Genomic DNA, 23,749 nt, shown 5'->3' on the forward strand with positions numbered 1-23,749 from the left:
TAAATATAGTTTGAAGTGGGTGCTGACTGATGGAAGTAACGACAATATGTACTTCCCACAAGACAGGAAAAATGTTTCATATCAACCTTAATATATAAATTAGCTCCACAAGATTGATTGTGAAGCTTAGCAAGTAATACAGTTAGATTTCCTGCTTGGATATCATGGCAAAATGAATTAGAAACAATCACCTTGACAAAGTGAGAAAAACTTGTCTCTTATATGTAATGCCACATATAGATAAACAAACAAGCAAACAAGTAAATAAAAATGTGGATCTCAAGGACTTACCACCTAGGAAAAAGTGACAAAATAAATAACATGAATGGGACAGAACAGTGATAGTGATGAACAAAGAAAGATGTTGTTTATTTAGTTACAGAGAATAGAAATAACACCATCTTCCTTTGGTGATGACGCTTTGAAAGCATTCATGGAACAGGTGAGTTCTGAATTGATTTGAAGGAAGTGAAGGAGCTGTGGCATTTTGGGAAATCAAAACGAGAAGCATGTATAAGATTGCTTCAGGGAGCAGGATATCTTTGGACAGTTAAGAATAGTAGAACTAGAGATATCAGGTGATGCCTCAAAGTATACAAGTGGAGATATATGTGCGGGGGGGGGGGAGTATACAAGATTTTGAAGGAAAGACAAAAAGCTTGTTCAGGATCTGAGGATAAAGAGGAAACATATATAGGTGTCACATCATAAGCAATGACAAAGGCAAATGATATCAGGAGCAGAAACTCAAACCTGAAGCATATTACTCTTAAGACACAACTCAATATAAATAACTAAGCAAAATGTTTAACTATTACGGTTACGTTCTGGGATGGAGCAGTCATAAAATTAGATTTTTATCCTGCTGTTGTTTTTTATAAATAACTCAAGGCAGAAAACATACCCAATGCTCCTTTGTTCTCCTATTTTCCACACAACAACCCTGTAAGGTGGGTTGGTCTAAAAGAGTGCAACTAGCCCAAAGTCACCCAGCTGGCATTCATAGCTAAGATGGGACAAGAACTCACTATCTCCTGATTCCTAGGCCAGTACCTTAACCATTCTAGACCAAACCACCTCTATTATTATTATTAACTTTATTTAGTTGATAATGAAGATTCATCTTCTAAGAAAGTAATTCAATTTAGATTGTTTGATATATTTTTTTTGTTTCTGTATGACAAATGAACTGGTTTCAAAAGAAATTATTAGGAAGAAATAAACTTGCTTCAAAGTCAAAGTAGACCGAGCCTTACTCTCCATATATTTCCTTGCTATTTCCAACATTTCCTAAATGAAGGAATGGGACATAATGTCTTATTGTTTTAGATGGACAAATCAGAAAAATGTTCTTAAAATTCAAGAAATTCTGAATTCTCTAACAGAAGCTAGGATTTTGTGATGCATAAGGAACACTTTATAATACTTTCTATTCTACAAAGTACAAAATAGTAACATCTGGCAGATATAAATAATGGAAGCAACTTCATTTTATCATATTTCACAATTTAATACTCCGTAACATATTTCCACCATGTCAAAGTGTATTGTACTATGCATTTTAACCTGTAAAACTTAATGCTGTACACAACTCAAGAAAAAGCAAACCCATCCCCAATGATGATGTCTAATGGGAACAATATAGACTTTCTGAATACCAATAAGTAAATTAATATAATGAATATGCAAAGTATTTCAATGAGCTTTCCTTCCTTTAGAGACTTAATCTTATACCTCTTTGTCTTGTTTGGAATTGTTTGGATTTGTAAAGGTTTGCCTTGTACCTTTTTCCTTTATTCCTGTATGAATGTATGTGTTTGTGTGTGTGTATACATATATATGTATATATGTATGTATATTTGCAAATATATTTGATATATATCCTTTTTTTTTAAAAAAAAAATCAAATATATTTGCAAATACACATTTAGTTTTCAGCAAGATTTTGAGTGCAAACTCGGTTATTCTAATTGGTACCCCCTCAGCCTAACCATTATGTGACCCATTAAAAACTGTCAGACATTAATTGAAAAGTTCGATTATTCAAATATTAAAAAAAAAGGGGGGGGGGAAACCCAGCCATTGCTCATACGAAGATAGGATAACTTGCTGAATATTTCTGTAAGAATTATGCAGTAAATTGTCCATTGTTTTCTAATAATGGAATACTTTCTCAGAGCTAAATAGACTGGGCTCCCTTTGGATATATCCATCGTGTGTGAATACCTACCAAGGAGATCAGGCAGTCCTGATTAGCTTACTATAACAAATCATTCTATATCAGTGTTTCTCAATGGTGGCAACTTTGAAGCTAGGACTCTCAGAATTCCCTAGTCAGCCAGAATTCCCCAGCCACTGTTTTATATATTCATGGTAGTCAAGAGAAAGCATCTTTGCAAAGACACCAGCAAGGTAGTTTATCTCCCATTTTGTTGGGAGTTAGAACAGAAAAAAATAATCAGATAAAATCACAGATTTGATTTCAATTTCATCCAACTTAATCTGAATGTATTTGCATAGGATTATGCTACATAGTTTAAAATGTGCAAATGTTTTATGAATATATAGCTGTAAGTGAAGCTTTTCAACATTAGTTTGATTGCACAAAATCCCCACAAATATGGTTTCTACTAATACAAAATTTGTTTTGAGGCAAATCCTGCAGTTGTTGACGTAGTTAAGAGAACTATCAAGCCAATTAAATGGGAACAACTGTACCTGTTTTGCATCATCTCAGCCATAAGCTTCAAGATTGGAGTTGTACAAGCTGGTTCGCGATACCAAAGTTCAACAGCTGTTTGAAGAATGGGAAGATATGATGGATAGCTTTTTTAAGTTACGTTAAAGATTAAAAATAAATGGCATGCATCAAGTACAGCTTAAAAGTCTATTAAAAACACAGTTAAAATTGGGTCTTTTCTTTAGTATCTATATATTTTCATTAAAGCAAAGCCAAAATGCTTATAATATAAAGATGTAACATACACCTACAGACCTTGTTCTATAATTGTATATCCTTTAAATTCTTACAGTAAGATGTTCGGTTTTAATTTTTTTTTAAATTTTTTATATCTCACACTTGCTCTTGGAGGTGAAAGTTGCATTTTATTCATATAGTTAACTTCTCACCAGGGTTCACCCCCCAACATTTTAATTTAATCATAAGCAATACTGTCTTCAAGTTTTATGAATAAAACCTAAGATAACAATACTTTTAACACCCTTATATCATATGACAGAAGCCTACAAAAGAAGTGTTCCTATAATTTTTAATGTTACAACCATTGGTATATAGTGCTACTAAATGAGAGAGATCTATCAGAAAACAAGGTCAATGGCATATTTAGAAACATTGAGAGGAGCAAAGAAAATTAAGATCATGGGAAATATCATCCTGCTCTGCTCTGTTTTGGTCATGCCTCACTTAGATTATTGTAATCAGTTCTGCTGGAAAAAAAAAGACATAAATAAACTGAAGCAAGGGCTAACAAGATGATGAAATGATTGGAAACCAAAATCCTATGAGAAATGGTTAAAAGACCTGGCTTGAGAAGGTTGAGAATGGACAAGATAGTTGCCCTCAAATATCTGAAAGGCTGTCCTTTTGCAGAGGTCTGGAAGTATTCTCACTTGCTTCTGAGAGCAAGACTAGAATTAATGGGATAGAATGTCGAAGATGTAGATTAGACATTTAGAAGAACTATTTGACAGTAGAACTATCGATTAATGGAACAGAATACCACACAGAATGATTTCTTCCCTTTCACCGGAGGTTTTCAGATGGAGGCTGGATCATCTACCGGGGATAGTGTAATGAATGCTGCATCATGCAAGGGTTGGACTGGATGACCTCTCAGGTACCTTCTAATTCAGAGGTCTTCAAACTTGGCAGCTTTAAAACTTGTGAACTTCAACTCTCAGAATTCTCCAGCCAGCATAGCCATAGCATAGCTGGCTGGAGAATTCTGGGAATTGAAATCCACAAATCTTAAAGCTGCCAAGTTTGAGGACCCCTTTTCTAATTCCATGAAGCAAAGTGAGGAGCTGAACTCCAAGGGGACAGTCTTCTAACAGATTCTTGTGATGCAGATTTGCACGGACAGAGAAGGCTGTTTGCAAATCCAGGAACAAAATGCATTAGATTTGCTTGAATCTCATTGAATCAAGCATGTCTTGGCTGAATTTAAAATCTATGGTTAAGCCAGGATTTAAAAACAACAACACAGTATAACGCTAAGCCACAATGTGTGAATCCACATTATACCAAGCCAAAAACAAACTATGAGTTACCATTATGTGACCTACCTATTCTATAGCTCTCTTAAATATAGTAAAGTAGCATTTATTCTGCAGTGACTACAACAAAAGCTGCACTTTACTTAAAGCTTCCTGAACACTTGGAAAGGCTATAGTAATAGAAATAAAGAAAAAGAAAGCTCTTTACATGAAATATTTATGTTTTCATATATTGAAAATGGTAGTGAGAGGTAGAAAAGAGTTAAAGAGACTGATTATCTTTTTGTAATTAGTAGTAAGTTTTACCAATTTCATCAAATCACAGTGTTTTTGTAAATGGATGTTGAGTCTTATTTGTGCTATGTTGGCTATGTGTCACCTGAACTTTCAGAATTTAAGAAAGTGAATTGTTCGTAGCGAAGCATTTAAATTTAACTAAAGCCTTAAAATATGTACAACTTATTAAATGAAATATGTAACTATAAAATTATGGAAAAATATCTAGTCACTGCATTCTAATTTTTAGGTTCAGTTGCACATATTTTTATTAAAAATATACTACTTCTATATGTTTAGGCATGCTCCATACAGCCCATATACCCTATTGACTAACCAAGACAAAACTCCTGAACTGGAAACCCTGAATCAGACAGTTTGACATATCAATAATTCAGGAGAAATGTATGACTTTCATATTTATATTTTTAATTCTTCATCTTTATTTTCCTTTTCATAGAGGAATATACCAAGCCAAATCTATACCTTACTAACAGAAACGCCTTTAACATATTTTGAGATATTTTAATAAAGCTTCATGAGAGATCAAATTTGTTACAACTTTGTAACAGATTTTTTTTTATTATTACACATATTTGCTCTTCATCCTTTGCCCAGAGGGAGAAACTATAAATCTTTTCTCAACTGAATGAACACCATTTATCATATTCATTTTCTTGTCAATACAATTATGAAAAGCCTTTGGCCTTTTTCCAAGGAGTCTGATTTGTTATGGAAACCCAATTAGTATAAGCAAGCCTGCTACAAACAATTCCATTTTGCAGGATAATGTTAATGTTCTTCTTGCTCAGCTATATACTTCTAAACATTAAAAAAGAACCCTTCCATATATGTAATGATTCCAAGGTCAAAGATCAACTAAGAAACATTATGGATTCTGCTCATTTTTGCCATCTAGTGGACAAAAGACACATTCCAAGCTGTTTAGCTGAACTGAAAATTCAAGGGAGATACAAGTGTTTCTAAGAGGTGTTTTTTTTAGTTTCTTATAAACATTTATTCAACTGAGGCAGCAATAGGAAGAAAGCCGTTTAGTAGAACAGCTGGAGACTTGTGCATATTTTACCGTTTTGTATTAATTTTGCTGTTGCTCTACATTATTTAAATTTTTGTTTATGTATCTGTTTTTAAAATAAAGCTTTTGTAATAGCTTTAAAATAAAATAATTTTATATTAAGAAATGAGACCTTATTTTAAAGAGTTTTTATATCTGTGAGAATGAAAACCTACTCCCAAATATTTTCTAAGATGATTTCAAATAAAGTCAAAATGGAACACTGCACTATCTAAACTACTCTTTGAAGATCTCCATAAATGTGAAGTCCAGATGGATGAATCCTAATATAAGCTCTCTTGATTTCATTAAGGGAGACCAGTTAGAAGATTCTAAGGAGACATATAGCCCCTTTTTTCTTGAAAATCTTATGCACTCACTAATATTAGTAATCAAGTTACCCAAATTGTTATTTTGACTCTTAAATAGAAATGATAATCCAACATTGGTAGGACATAATTCAATTTTTGCTTTCTATTAAAATAAAACAGAGATCACAATCAAAATCTGCAAGTTTTGCTAGCCTAAATCATTTATGATGCAATATGAGACAGCATAGCATCAAATGAAATCAATGCGTCTAAGTATGATTCCTGCAATAAGTACAGGAAAATTAAGTGTACAACAGGATAACTTATACATACTTTAACTAAGGAGAGACATATCACATCGTAAATTAAAGGGCTATAGAATTATTAAAGCACAGTAGGGTTTCAAAACATTTAGGGATTAAATGTGGTGTAACCCCCCACCCCAAAAAGTGACCTTTTTGTGGTCTCTCTCCAAATGTTGCCTTCCCAGTTAATGGCATGAGTGCAACTGTACTGTAATTTTAGCTGATTACATATTAGTTCGTTTAGCTTTGTTTCCTCTTCCCCACTGTGCCATGCTATTAAACGAATGCAAAGGACGTGGTATCCCTCTGTGCACAGAACTGGTATTGTCATAGTGTAATAAGGATACATCCAGTCAAACAGCATGGTGTAGCTGGTCTTTGTGTTCAGAGCAAAAGCAATCCCTCGAAGATCTCTTGCCAGTCCGATCAACATACGCTGTCAGTGGGAAAGAAACACAGTAATTGATTTTCACGTTAGCACCGAGCAGATGGAGTAATGATCAACCAGTAATGAGCACAATATTTGATTTTAATTCATTAGTGTAAATGTCTTTTTCCCCCTCTAAAGAATGCTAGGGCTTAAGTCTCCCTCTTAGATATTAATATTCATCAAATGTTTAGAAATATATAATAAAGGCTTCCACAGAATAATGTAACTGAGTTTAAATACTAAATACAAAATCATATAATATTTTAAAGCTGAAAACGTACATTTATGAAAATGTATGGCATTTCCCCCCTCCTTGCTAAATTGAGGATTTTTACAGATGAAACTTTCCTAACTTGATCATCACTCAAAATAATTTGAAGAAAATGCATTAGTTCATTTTATGTTTCAACTAAAAGTAGTTGATGAGCAGGAAACATGAATAAATTTCCATAAATATTACTGAGTATATTCAACACATTAATAATAAATGCACTGAAAATATTTGTTTAAAATGTTTCAGATTTTAAATGTTGACTGTTGTTATTGAACAGATGCTGAAACCATTTAGTAGATATTTCCTAAAAATCATACGTAGAGTTTAAGGTTGATGGATATCTCCTCTCTTGCAGAGGTTTTAAATAACCAGTTAAGATATCAGAACTGGCTGCTTAATTTCAGAACCCTCAAAAGAAAAGAATAACAATTGATATTATGATCAGTATATGGGTAATTTTACTACCATACTAACTTTTCTGTAGATAGGAATTATTTGAATGTAAATCTTATAATTTTTTGTAAGATGCACACAATTTGCATGTAGTTATTATAGTAAGCCTGACGTACTTTTTAATCATAGATCATTCCTAATAAAAAAAAATATTATATTAGACCAACCTTTTGGGTTCACGTAACTTCTCCAGCACAGTTAATTCATGATAAGAGCAAAGGAAATTCTGTCTAGATTAATACTTATGTAATATGTCATGTAAAATGTGAAAAACCTATTTCAACTCAATATATACAATTCAATCCAAAAGTTACAAAAGAAAATGTTACATAATTTGCCAATTATATAATTCAACCATAATTCTGAATGAGCAAAAAGATAAATTGGATGGACACCGTCAAATGTCACAGTAACATCAATTATCAAAGGAAGAAAGGTAATCAGACAAGGTGTTCTGGTCAATATAGTGAACTACAATATTACTCTGCATCAAAATGAGCTCTCCTGGAGCTTTTTAAGATTAGATTACATAGAACTTAATTCTCAAGCATAAAACTGTTGTGCGATATACAAGTGTACGCCTGTCGCACTCTGCATTTAATCATGGCTTCTTGCTAGCTATTCACATACAGACACACAAACAAACATTTTGGCTTCATTAACATGATTATGAAGAAGTTAAGAGTAGGAGAGATAGCTTCGTTTCTCATAGGAAAATGTTCCCATAAGAGAAAGAGGAATATTAAGAACATCAGAAAGAACTCTGAGAAGAACTGGAAGGAGACGTTTGATAGAGAGGGTATAAATGGCTGGCACGACCTTACCTACTGAAGATTTGTTACTGTTATAAAGTAATGTGTCCGGTTAACCTACATTGGACTGAGTTATAATGTACTATTGAAGGCTAATTAATATGAGGGCAATCCAGAGTAGTTTGCTGAAGAAAGTTGTTGGGCGAGAAGACGACTCACTGAAGATAAAGAGAAAGAAGCATCACAGGCATTCACAGGATTCAGCCCTTTTGAGCTGCTGTATGAGAGAAAGGGGAATGGGTTGTTAGACATAGGGAAGGAAAGCCGACTAATATCAAAGAGAAGTGTTCGCTATAAAACCTTGTTTGTCCTTCACAGATTATCCTTCTGGCGTTGAACATGACAGAATATGAAGATGTTCTGCTAGCCAGAAATGAAAGAGAAAGCCTATGCCAGTCTGAGTGACAAAGACTGCTGCCAGTTATATTCAGCTCTTCTTTATTTCTGAGGAGAAGAATAGAAACAGCCATGTAAAAGCATGCTAAATTCAAGAAAATAGTTTGAAAACATATGGAATGAGAGCAAGTTTAAGTTGCAATCTTGAGTACAGGAAAAAAAATAATCTGTAGCCAGGAGCATGGACAGGAGAAGGAGGTAGAAACAACCTTGTTTTGTTTAGCAGTAAATAATTCTTGCTGACTTTTTCTAAGAAATGTGGCAAAACTTAAAGTAGCTTGCTTATTTAAATGCCACTTGATTTAGTTAAAAAAAAAATCCAGAAGAAGTGCTTTTGCACTATGCCTTCCCTTAAATCCTATGAAGCCCCAATGACAAGAACTGCAACAACTTTATTATCTGGCAAATCTCAGTAAGTCAGTTTCAGGTGGGTTGGTTTTTTTTTTACTAAATTTCTAATCATGAGGACAAAGATAATAGGCTTGACAATGAAATTTTCAAAGGAAGACACAGAAGTGGAAAAATAGCTATCGACAAATAGCTCTCTGCTTTCCCCCAAACTTATAGAATTAAAAATTGTAATTCAGGAAAAGCAAATATATTTTCAGTATGGAACTGAGACAACAATACAGCTGTGGAGCTCCTCAGTATGAAGGATTATCTCACTACTAACAGGTTTACCACTCAGGTTGTCAGTGAAGAGAGGAGGGGATTATTTTTATGCTAGTCCAGTTCTGAACCCCTGAAAATCAGGAGTAAAAAGTAGGATTTGGAAAGAGGCAGATGGGAGAAAGTGAAGAGGGCAATGAAGTGAGTTTAGGAGTAAATAATTTATACGAAATTGTTTTAGAAGAAGGGGGATGAACAATTTGGTGCTGGTCCCTCTTTCTAGGTTTATTAATTGGATAAATGGTCTAGATATATATACCACTATATAGAATACTTATTCTATTCTCATGAATCAATGTATTTCAAAATGTAACCTATAACTTATATATAACTTCTTGAATTCCTCATGCCTTACAAAATTAACTACATGTTCCATTATACATGCACCATAGCATTATGTACTCCTTTCATAAATTTTTACTACTATAAATCATGTATTCTATGCCGTATGCTATATAAATAAATCTAGGCCAGCTGCTTCAGGTGAATGTCAGGTCCATGTATAATGGGTCTTATGCCTCCATGGTCTTGAGAAGGAGTCATCAGACTTGGCAATGCCCTCTTGTCTCCTTGACCTAAAGTGGGTTGGAGACTCTGGATATGTTCAAAAAAGAGTTTTGCTGAGAGCATTTAACTGCATAAATTTAATATCTCTAAGAAGCCAATCTACAATGCATGCAGTGATGAAATTCAAAAAATTTCTGTGGGCATGGCTTGTTGGGGCCTCATGTGACTGGATGGGTGTGGCCAATTTTTTTTTACTTTTTAAAGCATTTTTAACTAAAAAAAAGTTTTTTAAAAAAGTTCCAATGATCAGTTGTGACAATCAGCTGTGCCCGCAGTCGTTGGAACCTTTTTAAAAACTTTTTAAAGCATTTTTTTACTACTGGTTCGGGCGAATAGGTAGTAAAAAATGCTTTAAAAAAGTAAAAAAAAAAAAAAGGTTCCGATGATCAGCTGTGTCAATCAGCTGTGCCGCAGGTCAAAACTTTTTTTAAAACTTTTTTAAAGCATTTTTTTACTACCAGTTCAGGCGAACCAGTAGCATTTTTTACTAACAGTTCGGGCAAACTGGGCCGAACCGGTAGCATTTCACCTGAGTACATGAAATAATAGACCATCATATAGCTTTTCCAGAGTCAGATTATGCTACAGTTCTTTAGGACTAGATTTATAAGGAGCCATCAACTTGTTTATGAAAACACTCCTTCAAAAAAAGGAAAACTATTGCATGTGTTACTTTAATATTTTCAAAAGCATTAGGCCTGCCTTATTCCTACTATTCAAGTAACACTTGAAAATATAGTCATTGGAAGAGCTTTTCTTCCAATGACTATATTTTAAAAAATCTAGTCAAGGCCTATTCTTTCTAAAAGATCTTTCTGATCTTTTCCAAAATTCAAGTATATCAATGTATATAATTTCCAGAACAAAAATCCCATTTCCGTTCAACTAGTTCCCCGTATCTGTGTCAACTTTCAACACTTTCTGTCTCTTTGAAGCCAAAGATTTCATAAGACCAAAGAATTCAAGCATATATTTGGGCAAATCAATTGACAGAAGAACTTTTAACTCATATGAACTAAGGTAGCTGCTCTAATATCCATGGGTATACTGTAGACTAGGAAGATATGCATAGAGATTATATGCTTTGCTCTCCCTCCACAAGCAATATCTATTACTGTATCATGATCAGACTTTCACTAGCTTAAAGCTATGAATTAAATCCTTTATTGTGAGAAACTCTTGACAATATTTGATATGTGAGAAAAAATGAAATCATATTCCAATGGATTATTTAGCTGTTTATAACAGCAAATAAGATAAACATATGGAACGTTATCCAAAGTTAAAATAATGAAAAAGTAATAATAAAGAACAATTGAACTATGGCATTCTCACTATCCAGAAAGTCCTGCTTACTTTGTATTGTAATAAAATTCCTGAATGATTATACAAATATTTGCTGAGAGCAAACCACGTACTAAAAGTAGGGATATAAATGTAGTTATTTACAGTAGTCAAACTTATTTAAGGACCAAAAAACTATTTATTAGCCTATGGCAGACTTTAAAAATGGCTTTAGGTTCATATAACTGAATAGTTTCAAGGTGGTATTGCCTGAAGAAAAAAAATTAAAACAGGCCTTTGGTATTCACATTATCAACTGGGTTTTCATGAAAGAAGAATGGGACAATAGAACTTGCATTCAGGTTCCTTATTTTATATCAGTGGTCCCCAACCATTAGGGCTCCAGAGACTGGTGGCGGTAGGGGATGGTTTCATGCATGCAACCTAGAACCTGTGCATACACAAATGAAGTTTTGCACACTCGCCTGCCACTTGCATGGCACAGTTCCCAACAGGCTGTGGACCACTATCGTTCCACAGGCCAGGGACCCCTGTTTTATATCCTGCCATCTTATGTGACCTAGGAAGGGTGCTTTATCTATGATTACTCCTGATTTTGGAACAACCTTTTTCACCACCCCCGATATATGACAGGCCCCAACTCTGCTTACTTTTAGGAAACAGACCTGGCTTTCCCCCCCAGGCATTAGGGACCAGTTGAGTGGAGTCCTCTTTTGTTTGTTTTGTTATGGCTTTGGTTGAAATTGTTATATTTTATATTTATACATTATACACATTTTTAATTTTATGTGCAGGTGGAGTTTCTTATTTCGCTGTTGTTGTTATACGCTACCTAGACAGATTGTTTGAGTGGGCCGTCTTATAAATCCAGTAAATAAATAATAAATATGTTCCTTCCCTATATAGGAAACATCCTATATTTTTGCTCACATTATTATAACCACATTATGGTTATAATACATCTCAGGAATGGGATCCATTTTAGTAGTAAACTTTAATAATCCAAGACATGTGCTTCAAGTCTGAACAGGAAAAACGTGTGAACACATTTTTTGGTAACCAAACTTGCAAACATTTTCATTTTCAAATGAAAGTTGCATATTTTATAACTAACTATAAAGAAAAAGAGAACTATTCTTAAAATTACTCTTCTGGGGCTATGTAAAAGGCAATCTCTTTATTTTCAAAACTCTAATTTCATGGGAGCTGGGCAGCTCAAAATGTGATAAATAAATAAAAAGTTGTTCAGAGATAAGGAAGGGGAGAACAATAGAACATGAAATTTCTGTATATAGCAACAGTCTGTGTCAGTCTAACTTGCTAGCTAGACAAGATACCATTCAACACCCCAAAACAGGATTTTATAATGGAAACATCTGATAGACTTTTAAGTATAGTAGTACTTCTGGGTGCAGCTATAATATTACCTTCATAATTCTGCTCTATAATAACAGCCAAGAAAAAGGTGAAGGGTCATAGTGCTTTGTCTTTAGAATTAAGATGGCTGTCTTCTTCATCCTTACAGCAGACTCTTAATTCTACAGACACGTCTTAATAACCTCTAAATAGTTCCAACAAAAGAGCCATGTCAGAGGAATGAGCAGGCCCCAAGGTGTTTCAACTGGAGTGTTTTCATCTGCCTTTATTGCACTATCCCTCTCCAGAATTAAGGCAATAACCTGTGATAAATTATTCAGGAACTGCTACAGGGATCAAAGCAAAATCATTCTGTTAAAGTGCTGTTTGCAACATTTGGCACTTAGTGTGAAAACTTTTAATGTGTGCAAGCTGAAATCAAGGATTTTAAATAATTCAACAGCTTTGAGTTTGGGTGAACCAGCTATAAATAGCAGGATGCTATTTAACAACTCTTCTTCCTCAGACACATTGTTTTACTTGTTCTTTCAAACTAATCACATCATAAATAATATCAGAATACACTGACATTAAATAGAGAAAGTCAGCATACTATTGAGCAGAATTTCCAGGTCCAATCTAAGGGATTAATAGAACAGAGTTGAGGAAAACAGGCTATCCTTTTGGAACATGAGTTTTCCCATCCAGCTAATGTTGTGGCATGAAAATTGTCCCCGTGTATTTTGTTAGCATGTTCTGGAAAATAAAATTGAACATATGCTTTATGAACCCTACTGCCAATTACAGATGTAGTTCAAGAATGATAAGCTATCTTGCCTCAATTATATTTCAACTACACATTTCAGATGTATAAAAGCCAATTAGAAAACACTATTAGAAGCCACAAATTAAATGAATTTGGCAGTCACAGGCCATTTTCTAAGTGATATTTTAGCAATGTCACCTCCCTGCAAACAGGAATGCTAAACATTTTACTCAAGAACAGAACAGATTATTATTTTTTTCATCCCTTACAAAACAGAGTACCTGAAAGCACTTTACACATATTATTTATTCATTAAGATCCAAACAAAACAAACAAACAAAAACACTCCCTTAACCTAATAAATTATGTTTAAAAGATTTTAGTAGAAAAGTTGACTTTACAATAAAGCAACAAATCTAGTTCTTTAGCAGTGGCTTAGAGCATGAAGTTTGCCTTTATACAAAATTAGACAGATGGTGCTTACAGTAGAATTTACTAAAGGTCTGTCACAACAAATGCAGCCAAGCTGCATATTTAATCACTGCAGAACCTTGTCTACCTGCAGCTGCCAACTGCTAATCCAATTTCCCTGATAAATGTGGCAAGAGACACGATCAGCAATAAAGAGCATCTAACTCCATTTTCCTGCAGGGCGTCTTTTGATGAACATTTAGGACGGAAGCAAGGAGTGCACTGTGTGGCCCGGCTTGTGGCAGCTGCATGCATTCTGAAAGCATAGTTCTCAGGTTACTCACTTAATTCTGCCACTATCATTATGTTGCTATTGATCTCAGTAGCTCTTGTCTACACAGCATTACTCTAGATGGAGCTGAATCAGGCAGTTATCATGCATCAAAGTTGCTCAAAAGCCTGGAGATTTCCCCTTAATTACTTGTGATTTTATTTGCAAATACCGTTAAAGTGTAATCAAAGCAATCACTTTCTAGGGTCATTAAGAACTTGCTAGTTTAGGGATATAACACTGGAACTCCATTAAAAAACAACAGCATCCCCAGTTAGAATGCTCCTGTGTCAAGTAAGACAGTACATGAGCTCTGTGTTTTCAATACCGATAAAGTCTGCAAGTGACAACAAATTGCAATCTTTCATCAGGGTTATGTAAAACCCAAATCTTAATTTTAAATGACACTATAGATGAAATAATGAAATGGAGCACATATGATGAGTCAAAAAGAGGGCTATGAAAATATTTATAGACCCCTTGTATCCTGGACATACATTATTTCAACTCCTACCCTCAAAACAATGCTATAGAGCACTGCACACCAGAACAACTAGACACAAGAACAATTTTTTCCCGAAGGCCATCACTCTGCTAAACAAATAATTCCCTCAGCATTGTCAAACTATTCACTAAGTCTGCATTACTATTACTATTCTTCTTCTCATCGTTCCTATCACCCATCTCCTTCCACTTATGACTGTAACTTTGTTGCTTGTATCCTTACAATTTATATTGTTTCCTAGCATGATTTGATTGCTTATTTGTACCCTATGACTATCACTAAGTGTTGTACCTTATGATTCTTGAGGAAGGTATCTTTTCTTTTTATGTACACTGAGAGTATATGCACCAAAGACAAATTCCTTGTGTGTCGAATCACACTTGGCCAATAAAGAATATATATATATATTCTTCACACACACACACACACACACACACACACATTAAACTATCTATTTTTAAACAGCACACATACACTGGGTGGGTTAATAGTCATTGTGGTCCAACATACCCAGATAGCATTAAGTCTGGGAAGAGCTATTCTAACTGGTCTACCAGTTTAAGAGGAAATTGGCAATGCGTATTTTAGAATCAAAGATTAATAATGGTAATATTAATTACAAAAGTATCTAGAGAATCTGATGAACACATTTCGTATACTTTTCTCAAACAACTGCTAATCAAATCACCAGTTTTATCATGATTGAACACATATTGATATTCTAATCATTTATGGTCACATTCTTATAAGCTTTTCAAGAACTTATAAGGGTTTGAGAGAAGGGGATGCTTCTGCCAACTCTTTTGTTGTAGATCCAACGTAACTGGACAATTTTCATCCAGTTTCCAACCTCTCGTTTATAAGGAAGGTTGTTCAGACAGAGACTAGGCTACAATTCCATAGGGTTCTCAAAAAAGTGTATTATCTATGGATTCAGGTCTGGCTATAACAGATAGCACTTGGTTGCACTTGTTGATCATTTATGAACAAGAGGGGGATAGTGCATCCAACCTGGTCCTCCTCAATCAGTCAGTGTTGTTTTTTTTTTATATCACTAGTCATGGATCCTCCTGATCCATGGAGTGAGAGTTGGGGGTGGAAGACACAGTGTTACTAGGTATTTCCTGCCTTTATTATTATTTGCAGAGTGCTGGGAGAAGTCATCTGATAGCAGGGAGTGAAGTATAATTAGTATGTTGATAATAGTCGTATATTTTTGCTCTTGGACATTTAAGTGGTTGTCGACAATACTTCTCAGTGCCTGGAGCCTGGAAGAACAAGCTTGGGTTCAACTTTAGCAAGATTGAGCAACTGTGAGTTTTGAGCCCTCCTTGTCTGAGAAATGGAAACTTTCCATCTTTGCTTTTGGAGGGGGACACTCCTCTGCTCAGACTTGGTATGCCATCTGGGGTCATCTTGGGCCTTTGGATCCTGCTCCGAGGACAAGGGATAGCTGTGGCCATGGATCCTTTGCACAACTCTGTCTAGTGCACCAACTGTGTATGAACTTGGACCAGGAGATTTGCTTGTCATTACTCATGCTGTAGTTACCTCTTGGCTGAACTACTGCAATGGATTCTACATGACTGTCATTGAAAACCTTCTGGAAGCTGCAACTGGTCCAGAATGCAGTAGCGCATATAGTCCTGGGTGTTTATCAGTACATCCATGTAGCATCTCATTGATCTGCTACATTGGCTCCCAGTAGGCTTCAAGGCACGATGAAAGGTGTTGGTTATTATTTATAAAAGCCTACATGGTGTAAGACTAGGTCATTGTGGGGATATCTTTTTTCTCTGCCCATCCCACATACTCCAACAGAGTGGGCATGCTCCAGATATCTTCTGTAAAATAATATCATCTGATAGAACATAGGAAGCATCCCTTCTCTGTGATGGTTACTACCATCTTCATCTCCATTTGACTTGCTGCAATTTTGCTAACCTTCAGGAAGCCCTGGCTGTTCCCTCAGGCATGGGGGTTAGAAAAGCATGGATGAGATTAGATGAGAAGAGCTTATTCAATGAACTGTGTATTTGGTTGAATTTTAATTGTTGTAGGAAAGCCAATTTGGTCCAGTGACCAAAAAGCACCAGGCCAGAAAGCCAGAGATCGTGAGTTCACGTCCCGTGTTGGTCATGAAAGCCAGCTGACGACTTTAGGCCAGTCACTTACTCTCAGCCCAACCCACCTCACAGGGTTGTTGTTGTGGAGAAAATAGGAGGAGGAAAGTTGGATATGTTCGTCACCGCCAGTTATTTGTAAAAATAATAATGATGGGATACAAATAAAAATAAAACAAAAATATAATTCTGTTTATATGGGCGTATGCTATCTGGAGCAGCATTTTTAAAAAGTTATGTAGCCATATAAATCAAATCAAATCAAGTAAGTTTTGGGCTTTTTTCTAATACCTTTTTCTAGTATGTCACAAGATGTGTTTGATACTATGCCCTATCACACCGCAAAGAAAGAAAGATGCTTCAGTCAGGAGATGCTGCAATATTATTTGCAGTTGTAGTAGTAGTAGTAGTAGTAGTAGTAGTAGTAGTAGTAGTAGTAGTAATAGCAACAGCAGCAATCTCCTGAGTGACTATGTTTTCTAGAAATTCATGGCTGCTATTTTTGGAAGAAAAGATATCCCAAATGGCTTTTTCCTTTTCACCTCTACAAGGTAGCTTGCTTCCCCTTACAACTGAGATTCTACAACTGAGATTATCTACAACTGAGATTATCTACAACTGAGATTATCTACAACTGAGATTCAATTATTTCTGTATGGCAGCTTCCATATAATAAGAGAATGGCAGCCGTGTCTTCTTGTCCTCTTTCTGAAGCAGCAAAAGGCTTTGTTCCAGAACCATTTTTTTAACTTCCCTTAAATTTCCTACAGCTAGCAAAGTGGAGTGGAGAACTTTTTGAATGAGTAGCTCAGATATTCTCTGAAACTGTGGAATTAATATATAGCTCACTGAATAGGGGCTTACGTTCTCTTGAAATGCATCAGAGAAGGAAAAATAGCAATGATGCTACCGAGTCTCCCATCACACTTTAAAATGCTAAAGAAAAAAATACTGATAGAGCTTCTAGGAATATAACACAACATATCTGAAATAGCCACTCTAGAGTGCATGGTTAACTGTTTGTTCATAATACAAGAATGCAATTTATTTAATGTAATGTAATGTTATGCTAATGTGTTTTGTTCCTGATAATGCAGCTTCCACTTAACAAGTCTTTTCTCCCCTTAAAATATACTGTTGTTTTGACACAAACAGCTTGCTACACTTAAGGATTTTACTAATAAAACATAATGTTGTGCTAGATAATATGACTGTTGCCACAGCTGAACTGACTTGTCAAATCAATCCTAATATGGCTCCCACAGGCACATAAAAACCTTATTTAGCTATCAGTTATCCTAATCACTTTGTTGGGTTTAAGAATGTAATACTTCAAGACCAGTTCCTATTTATACATATATGCCCAGCCATTTAATAAACTCTTGATTTATATATTAAATTCTTGTTTAGAAGAGATATTCTAAGCATACAATGTTTTTAGCTTGTATATGTCTGGGTCCTCTATAAATCTACTCACACCCAGCTATAATATGTAAATTAAACAGACAGATGAGCACACAAGCTCCCAAGTATTTAATATGCAAGAGACAAAATTACACAAGGAAAGGATGCTAAACATTTATTTTAGATCTTGTTCAAAAGCAGTAATCAGCAGGGAGAACTAAATACAGTGTAGACTACAGGACTACAACTAAAAACACCAGTCATATGTCTGGCTCCTATTTAGTAAGGAAAACTATAATGGGACATCATGTTTTAAACCTTGTCTACTTGTTGCTAAAAGGGAAGTGAAGGGAATAAATAAATTGACTGCATAATGTCATATATGTCTCTTCTTAAATCTAATGGAGAGAAGGGAGCTCGTGGTATTTTCATGTACAGTCCCATCTTTAATTTCATCTTTTTATGAATGAAGTTCTTAAGGTAAAAAAAATCCCAATAGAATCCTATTCTCTCCACTGGATGGCAAAGCCTTTAAACTTCTCTTCGGGCAATCAACACAGACCAATGATTAGTTACATTTGCCGTGGACCCTTCAATCATTCAACAACTTATCTTGACCAAGCTACAAGGCATGTGTCAAGTCAAGATGAGAGTCAGAGGCATGGTAAGTTAAGGAAAAGAAGCCATTGCTCTCTGATCTACTATTGTGCCCTGTCAATGCTTTGCAAGGTTCTTAAGATGTAGATATCAGACCATCCCCTTTCCATGTGGAGTATAGCATCACACCTGAAAGTCCAGCAGTTACAGAATTTTCTTATGGAATATCTGCTTTTAAAAGACAGTGTTCCATAAATAAAGGCAAGGATAAGAAAAATTCAACAATGTAGCCAAAACTGATAATAAGGATATCAAACGGAGAATAGAATTATTCATAACTCACTTCCACTGAATTCAATAGGATTTAAATGTGATTAATTTTACATATTTTAAACCACTATTTATATGATCAGCAAGATTTCTCCTTCTACTCAGAGTATAACCTACCTTTGCTTCCTCTTGCTTAAAGCTATTGTTAAATATCTGGGCTAAGGTTTCAAATGAAACTGTCAGGGGAAGCATGAAGTTTTCAAACTCATCCTCATCTTCTCCTGCAAGAAAAGGAGGGGAGAGGACACAACTATAAACACGAATATTATTAAATAATTTGACATAGCTATAATGTGAATAAACAAAAACTTTGGGTAATGCAAAGCTACACCTGAAATGTTCTTAAAATCTGGTGACTTTTTTTAGTAAACACATGGACTGACAAAGCAGTCACCATCAATTATTTCACAGCCTGTTGCTATTCTTCTTTGTTCTTTTATTTTAGGAATTGATCTGAATCCTACTCAGGTATTTGGCTTTAAGGAATTTGAAACACCACCTGCGTTTAAATGAATATCCTTATTTTTTTTATAGACCATCTCTGTCAACAAAGATCATAATTAAAGGGAATTGTGAAGCTATCACATCCATGAAAATATTTCAGGGGTGTTAAACTCACGGCCCGCGGGCTGTATGCGTCATGTGCTGGCTCTGCCCCCGCCCAGTTTAGCGAAGGAGGGAAAAGTCCCAATACGTCATGTGATGCTGCCGTGACAATGCGAGTTTAACACCCCTGAGATATTTAGTAAATATGTAAATAGAGCTTAGCCTTCTTTTACATTGGGAACATTTCTTCAATTAACCCTACTGGATAGCTAGCATACTGTCTACCGCCAATTCCTGTCAAGCTAATGTAGCTGAAACTATAGCATAAATAATCAAAGAATATATGAACATTCTATAGTTAGAGGTTTCACTGATGCTCAACATTCTTTAGGGAAAAATCGCTAAGGAAAGTGATGTTCAAAATAGTCCCATAAAAACTCAAAGAGTATATAATATTGAGATACCTCAAGGGGTGGGGGGAAGAGACATAAAAAAAAGTGGGAAAGTTGGAGAGGAACTTTGATCCGTGCAGTTTAGAAAGAACTGTCATTTTGCCTGGATAATGTCCTTTTTGTTCTATGAATCTGAGCTGCCCTCTTCAAGTTGCCCCCCAAAACACTGATATGTCAAACATTGTTAATGTAGCACCTCTGGAATACATACATGACCCCCCTCCAAAATAAGAATTAATTAGGATAAGAAATACTGTAATAATTATGGACATGGAAAATAGAGCAATTCCTGGAGAGATCAAGAAAAAGGAAAGTGGGGAATAGCAGGAATGGAATGACAAGACTCAATCAAAGAAACAAACAAACAAAGCTTTTCACATTGTAATTCTGGTATGTTCATGGGGCTTTTGGGGGGGAAAGTCTAGAAGAATCAGAACCCGCCCTTCCCCAGATATCAGGGAAGGGTGTTCATATCAATATACCACTGACAGGAGTACACAAGCTACTTAGTTTTCAGAGTATTTTCTTTGTATTCAGAAATAAAATGGTACTATTGCTACATCTTTCGAAGTTCTGTCAAAATTTATGGTGATCTGTCACTTTTGGTGATCAGCAAAACTTTAATAATTCATTCTGAAATAATGAACTAAGTAATAATGAACTTAAGAAAGAACAAGAAATTCAGAACACAAACCATTCTGATCTAAACTGTATTGATACAGATCTTTTATAAACGCACAGAGTTACACACAAATACGATTTTTGGGAAGACTGGCAATCATGTGATTTTATTTGTCCTGTTCACTTAATGGCTACACTAAAACGTTATAGGTGCGTTTTGTTTTGTTTTTTTAAAAAAGCTTTCTGATCAATCCTTACGTTTATGACTGTCATAGCATACCGACATCACTATTTATGCATTTTCCAACCAGCACACATTTATGACCATTGCAGCGCCCATGATCGCATGATCACCATTTATGTGCTTCAGGTTTCATGGTCACATGATCACCACTAATATTCTTCACAAATGGCAGAGCTCATAGAAAAGGTAAAAGTAAAATCTTAAGTTGTGGACATGAGATGCTTTGCTTATCAACTACAACATTTCAATTAACAATCAAGGGAAAAGTGAGGTTATAATAGCAATAGCACTTAGACTTATATATCACTTCACAGTGCTTTACAGCCCGCTCTAAGTGGTTTTCAGAGTCAGCATATTGCCCCCAACCATCTGGGTCCTCATTTTACCCACCTCGGAAGGATGGAAAACTGAATAAACTTTGAGGTGTTTAGAATCAAACTCCTGGATTGAGCAGTGAGTTAGCCTGCAGTACTGGATTCTAACCACTGTGCCATCATGGCTCTTTTGATCACAATCACAAGTTGCTAGTCCCCATTGTGGTTGCTAAAAAAGGACTAACTGTACAAAAAACTCTTAACAATCTTTCTCCTAAATATGGGACAGGGATTATCTGAATCTTTGCAATCTAGATATAGTAGGTCTGCTATAGAGTCTTTTTTAAAGACAACACCAGGATTTTATTTTGGATGCAATTCTAGGAAGCAATCAACAGGAAGGATTGAAATACTTCAGGCTGTATTTAGGCTTGCACACATAATTATGTAAGTTGTTTATTTGTTTATATAACATGTGGCATAGCTGAAATTACTCAAGTATGGATGGTGTTATTACCATATACTGTATAATTTGTGAAGTTAAATATACTGTCAAAAATCAACCAAATAATGAAGCAACACATCGAAAACAACAATCATCAAAATCCTGCAGATGGGTCACAGGTGAAAATTAAATAAGGAATCGGGAAAGTGCTTGGACCCTAATAGAGGTGGCATGTGAATCTTACCAGGATGAACCAAAAGCCATGGAATTTTCCAGAAATCCCCAGTTGAGCTGAATAACTACCCAACAAATTAAGAGAAATACAGGCTGCATTCTTTGCGGAATAGGGCGGGCTGATGTAATGGAATGAAGATTGTTCCATAAGTAGCCTGGCCCAATGCCAAGCAGGGCTTTAACCAACACCTTGAAATGAACCCAGAAGCAAAATGGCATCAAAATGCACGTCATGGAGCAAAGTTGCCCATGCAACCTATTATTGAATCCGCACAGATTCTATGTAGGACAAACATTGTACAAAAAAAGTTAATAAACACAAGTTTGTGTCAGGCAAGAAAGGTATGCTGTGAACATTGTCAGTTAAAGAGTTACAACTGGCCAGATCCAGAAAAAGAGCTATTTCTGCCACTGCCCCCGCCTTGTGGAATAAGAAGGGTCTCCACGTGCCTAGCCTTCTGGAAAGGAGTGAAATCATGGCTTTGCAACCTTGCATGGGGAACTCAAAGGAGTACACAACAATGGGGTTGATTAGTGCCCTCAAAACCCTCCCTTCAACTTTTAATTAATTTTTTTAATCACTCTTACCTCTTTTTAAATTTTTTTAAAGTTTATATAATGATTTTATGTTTAATATTTTATTGTACACCACCCAGAGTCCCTCTGTGAGAGATGACCAGTTCCAAAATGTAACAAACAAACAAATAATCCTGACAGGTATTGCTGGATGATGATCTAAGTTATATTAAGAAGAATATGACGTAAAGTATGTGTGTGAGTGTGTGTATACATCCAAATGCATACCAGGCTTTTTGGAAATGGCAATACCATATAGATTTTTTCAATATTTGCATTCTGATTAAACAAATTCTGCAATAATTGAATGCAAATATTGCATTCAATATTACATTGCCAATAAGGCATCAAATGTTATACATTCTTTATCTCAATCGCACATTAGAATTAGGGGATAGATACAAATGAGACACCCTGCAGGACAGGTGATGACGGTATAAATGACCAAGCTGCTACTCCCAAAAGCAAGAAGCAGGAACATAATGTTAACATCCAGAGGTTCTACTCTTATCTCTCTGTACATATTTGGCTTCAGATACTATTGTAATGTATGTCATACTTGAATTTACTGATTCAGAAAATTAGTCACCAATAAATAATCTCTGATCCTCCTATTCACAGTCTCTGTAATTCAAATATACACATGGTAAAAGTGTCCAAAAGATCTTGTGCAAGGAACAGCCAGGTTTGGGTACTCACTGCATGGATTAAAACACAGTTTGAATTATGGTATGTCCAAATGTTTAACCAAACTTCCAAGCCATAATGGATCTGCTCTCCTAATAATGGATGTCACATGAAGGTAGACAGCTGGATTCATAGTGATACTCAATATGTTACCAAAGTACTACTGGTAGAATATCTTTGCTAACTTTAACACAGCTATTAAAAGTTCAAACCTTTTAGGAAGCATTTAATTAAATTGCTGGAGGTGGGAGATGGGATGTAATATCTCATCCATTAGAAGGTGACAGACCATTAAGGAAGAGAAGTCAAGTATTTCCCAACAGTAGAAAGCAAGTAGTATACGAAACAGTAGATGTGGTCAGTTGGTTTTGGTTGCAAATATTTCAAATACTTATCATTTTCAACAATAGGTTTTGCTCACTACAGCATTGTTTTTATTTTGCAGTTATAAGTCTCTCCTGGGCTTGAATGCAGGAAGAACCATATAAGAATGTTCCACAGTTAGGCTGAATAATGAGGGATCATATTTGCCCTCATAAAGATCCAGAACTAAGAATCCTGTGAGACGTATGCATTATTTTGACAGATGGCAGGGAGCAAAGCAAGGCTGACATAGTCACCAGGAGACTATCTGTATACAATTAGTCTTGTCTATGGTTATTTTTGACAGGATTCCACCGAGCAGAAAGATGGTGGCA

At 35.4% G+C, this 23,749-nt stretch overlaps 1 protein-coding gene across 3 annotated transcripts in view; it reads right to left on the reverse strand.

Annotated features, from left to right (window-relative positions):
* RANBP17 (RAN binding protein 17) overlaps positions 1-23,749 on the reverse strand; it is a 225,166-nt gene that overhangs the window by 62,538 nt on the left and 138,879 nt on the right. For 2 of the 3 annotated variants that reach the window (XM_058180874.1, XM_058180863.1), the window contains exons 19-21: positions 19,050-19,153; positions 6,551-6,639; positions 2,719-2,826 (exon numbers count right to left, since the gene is read on the reverse strand). In XM_058180874.1, coding sequence (XP_058036857.1) covers positions 2,719-2,826; positions 6,551-6,639; positions 19,050-19,153 — 301 coding nt within the window. Of the gene's footprint in view, positions 1-2,718; positions 2,827-6,431; positions 6,640-19,049; positions 19,154-23,749 lie in introns of all 3 variants that reach the window. The other variant, XM_058180853.1, reaches the window with a different exon arrangement.

The sequence above is a fragment of the Ahaetulla prasina genome, chromosome 1 (genome assembly GCF_028640845.1).
Source record: "Ahaetulla prasina isolate Xishuangbanna chromosome 1, ASM2864084v1, whole genome shotgun sequence".
NCBI classification, from domain to species: domain Eukaryota; kingdom Metazoa; phylum Chordata; class Lepidosauria; order Squamata; family Colubridae; genus Ahaetulla; species Ahaetulla prasina.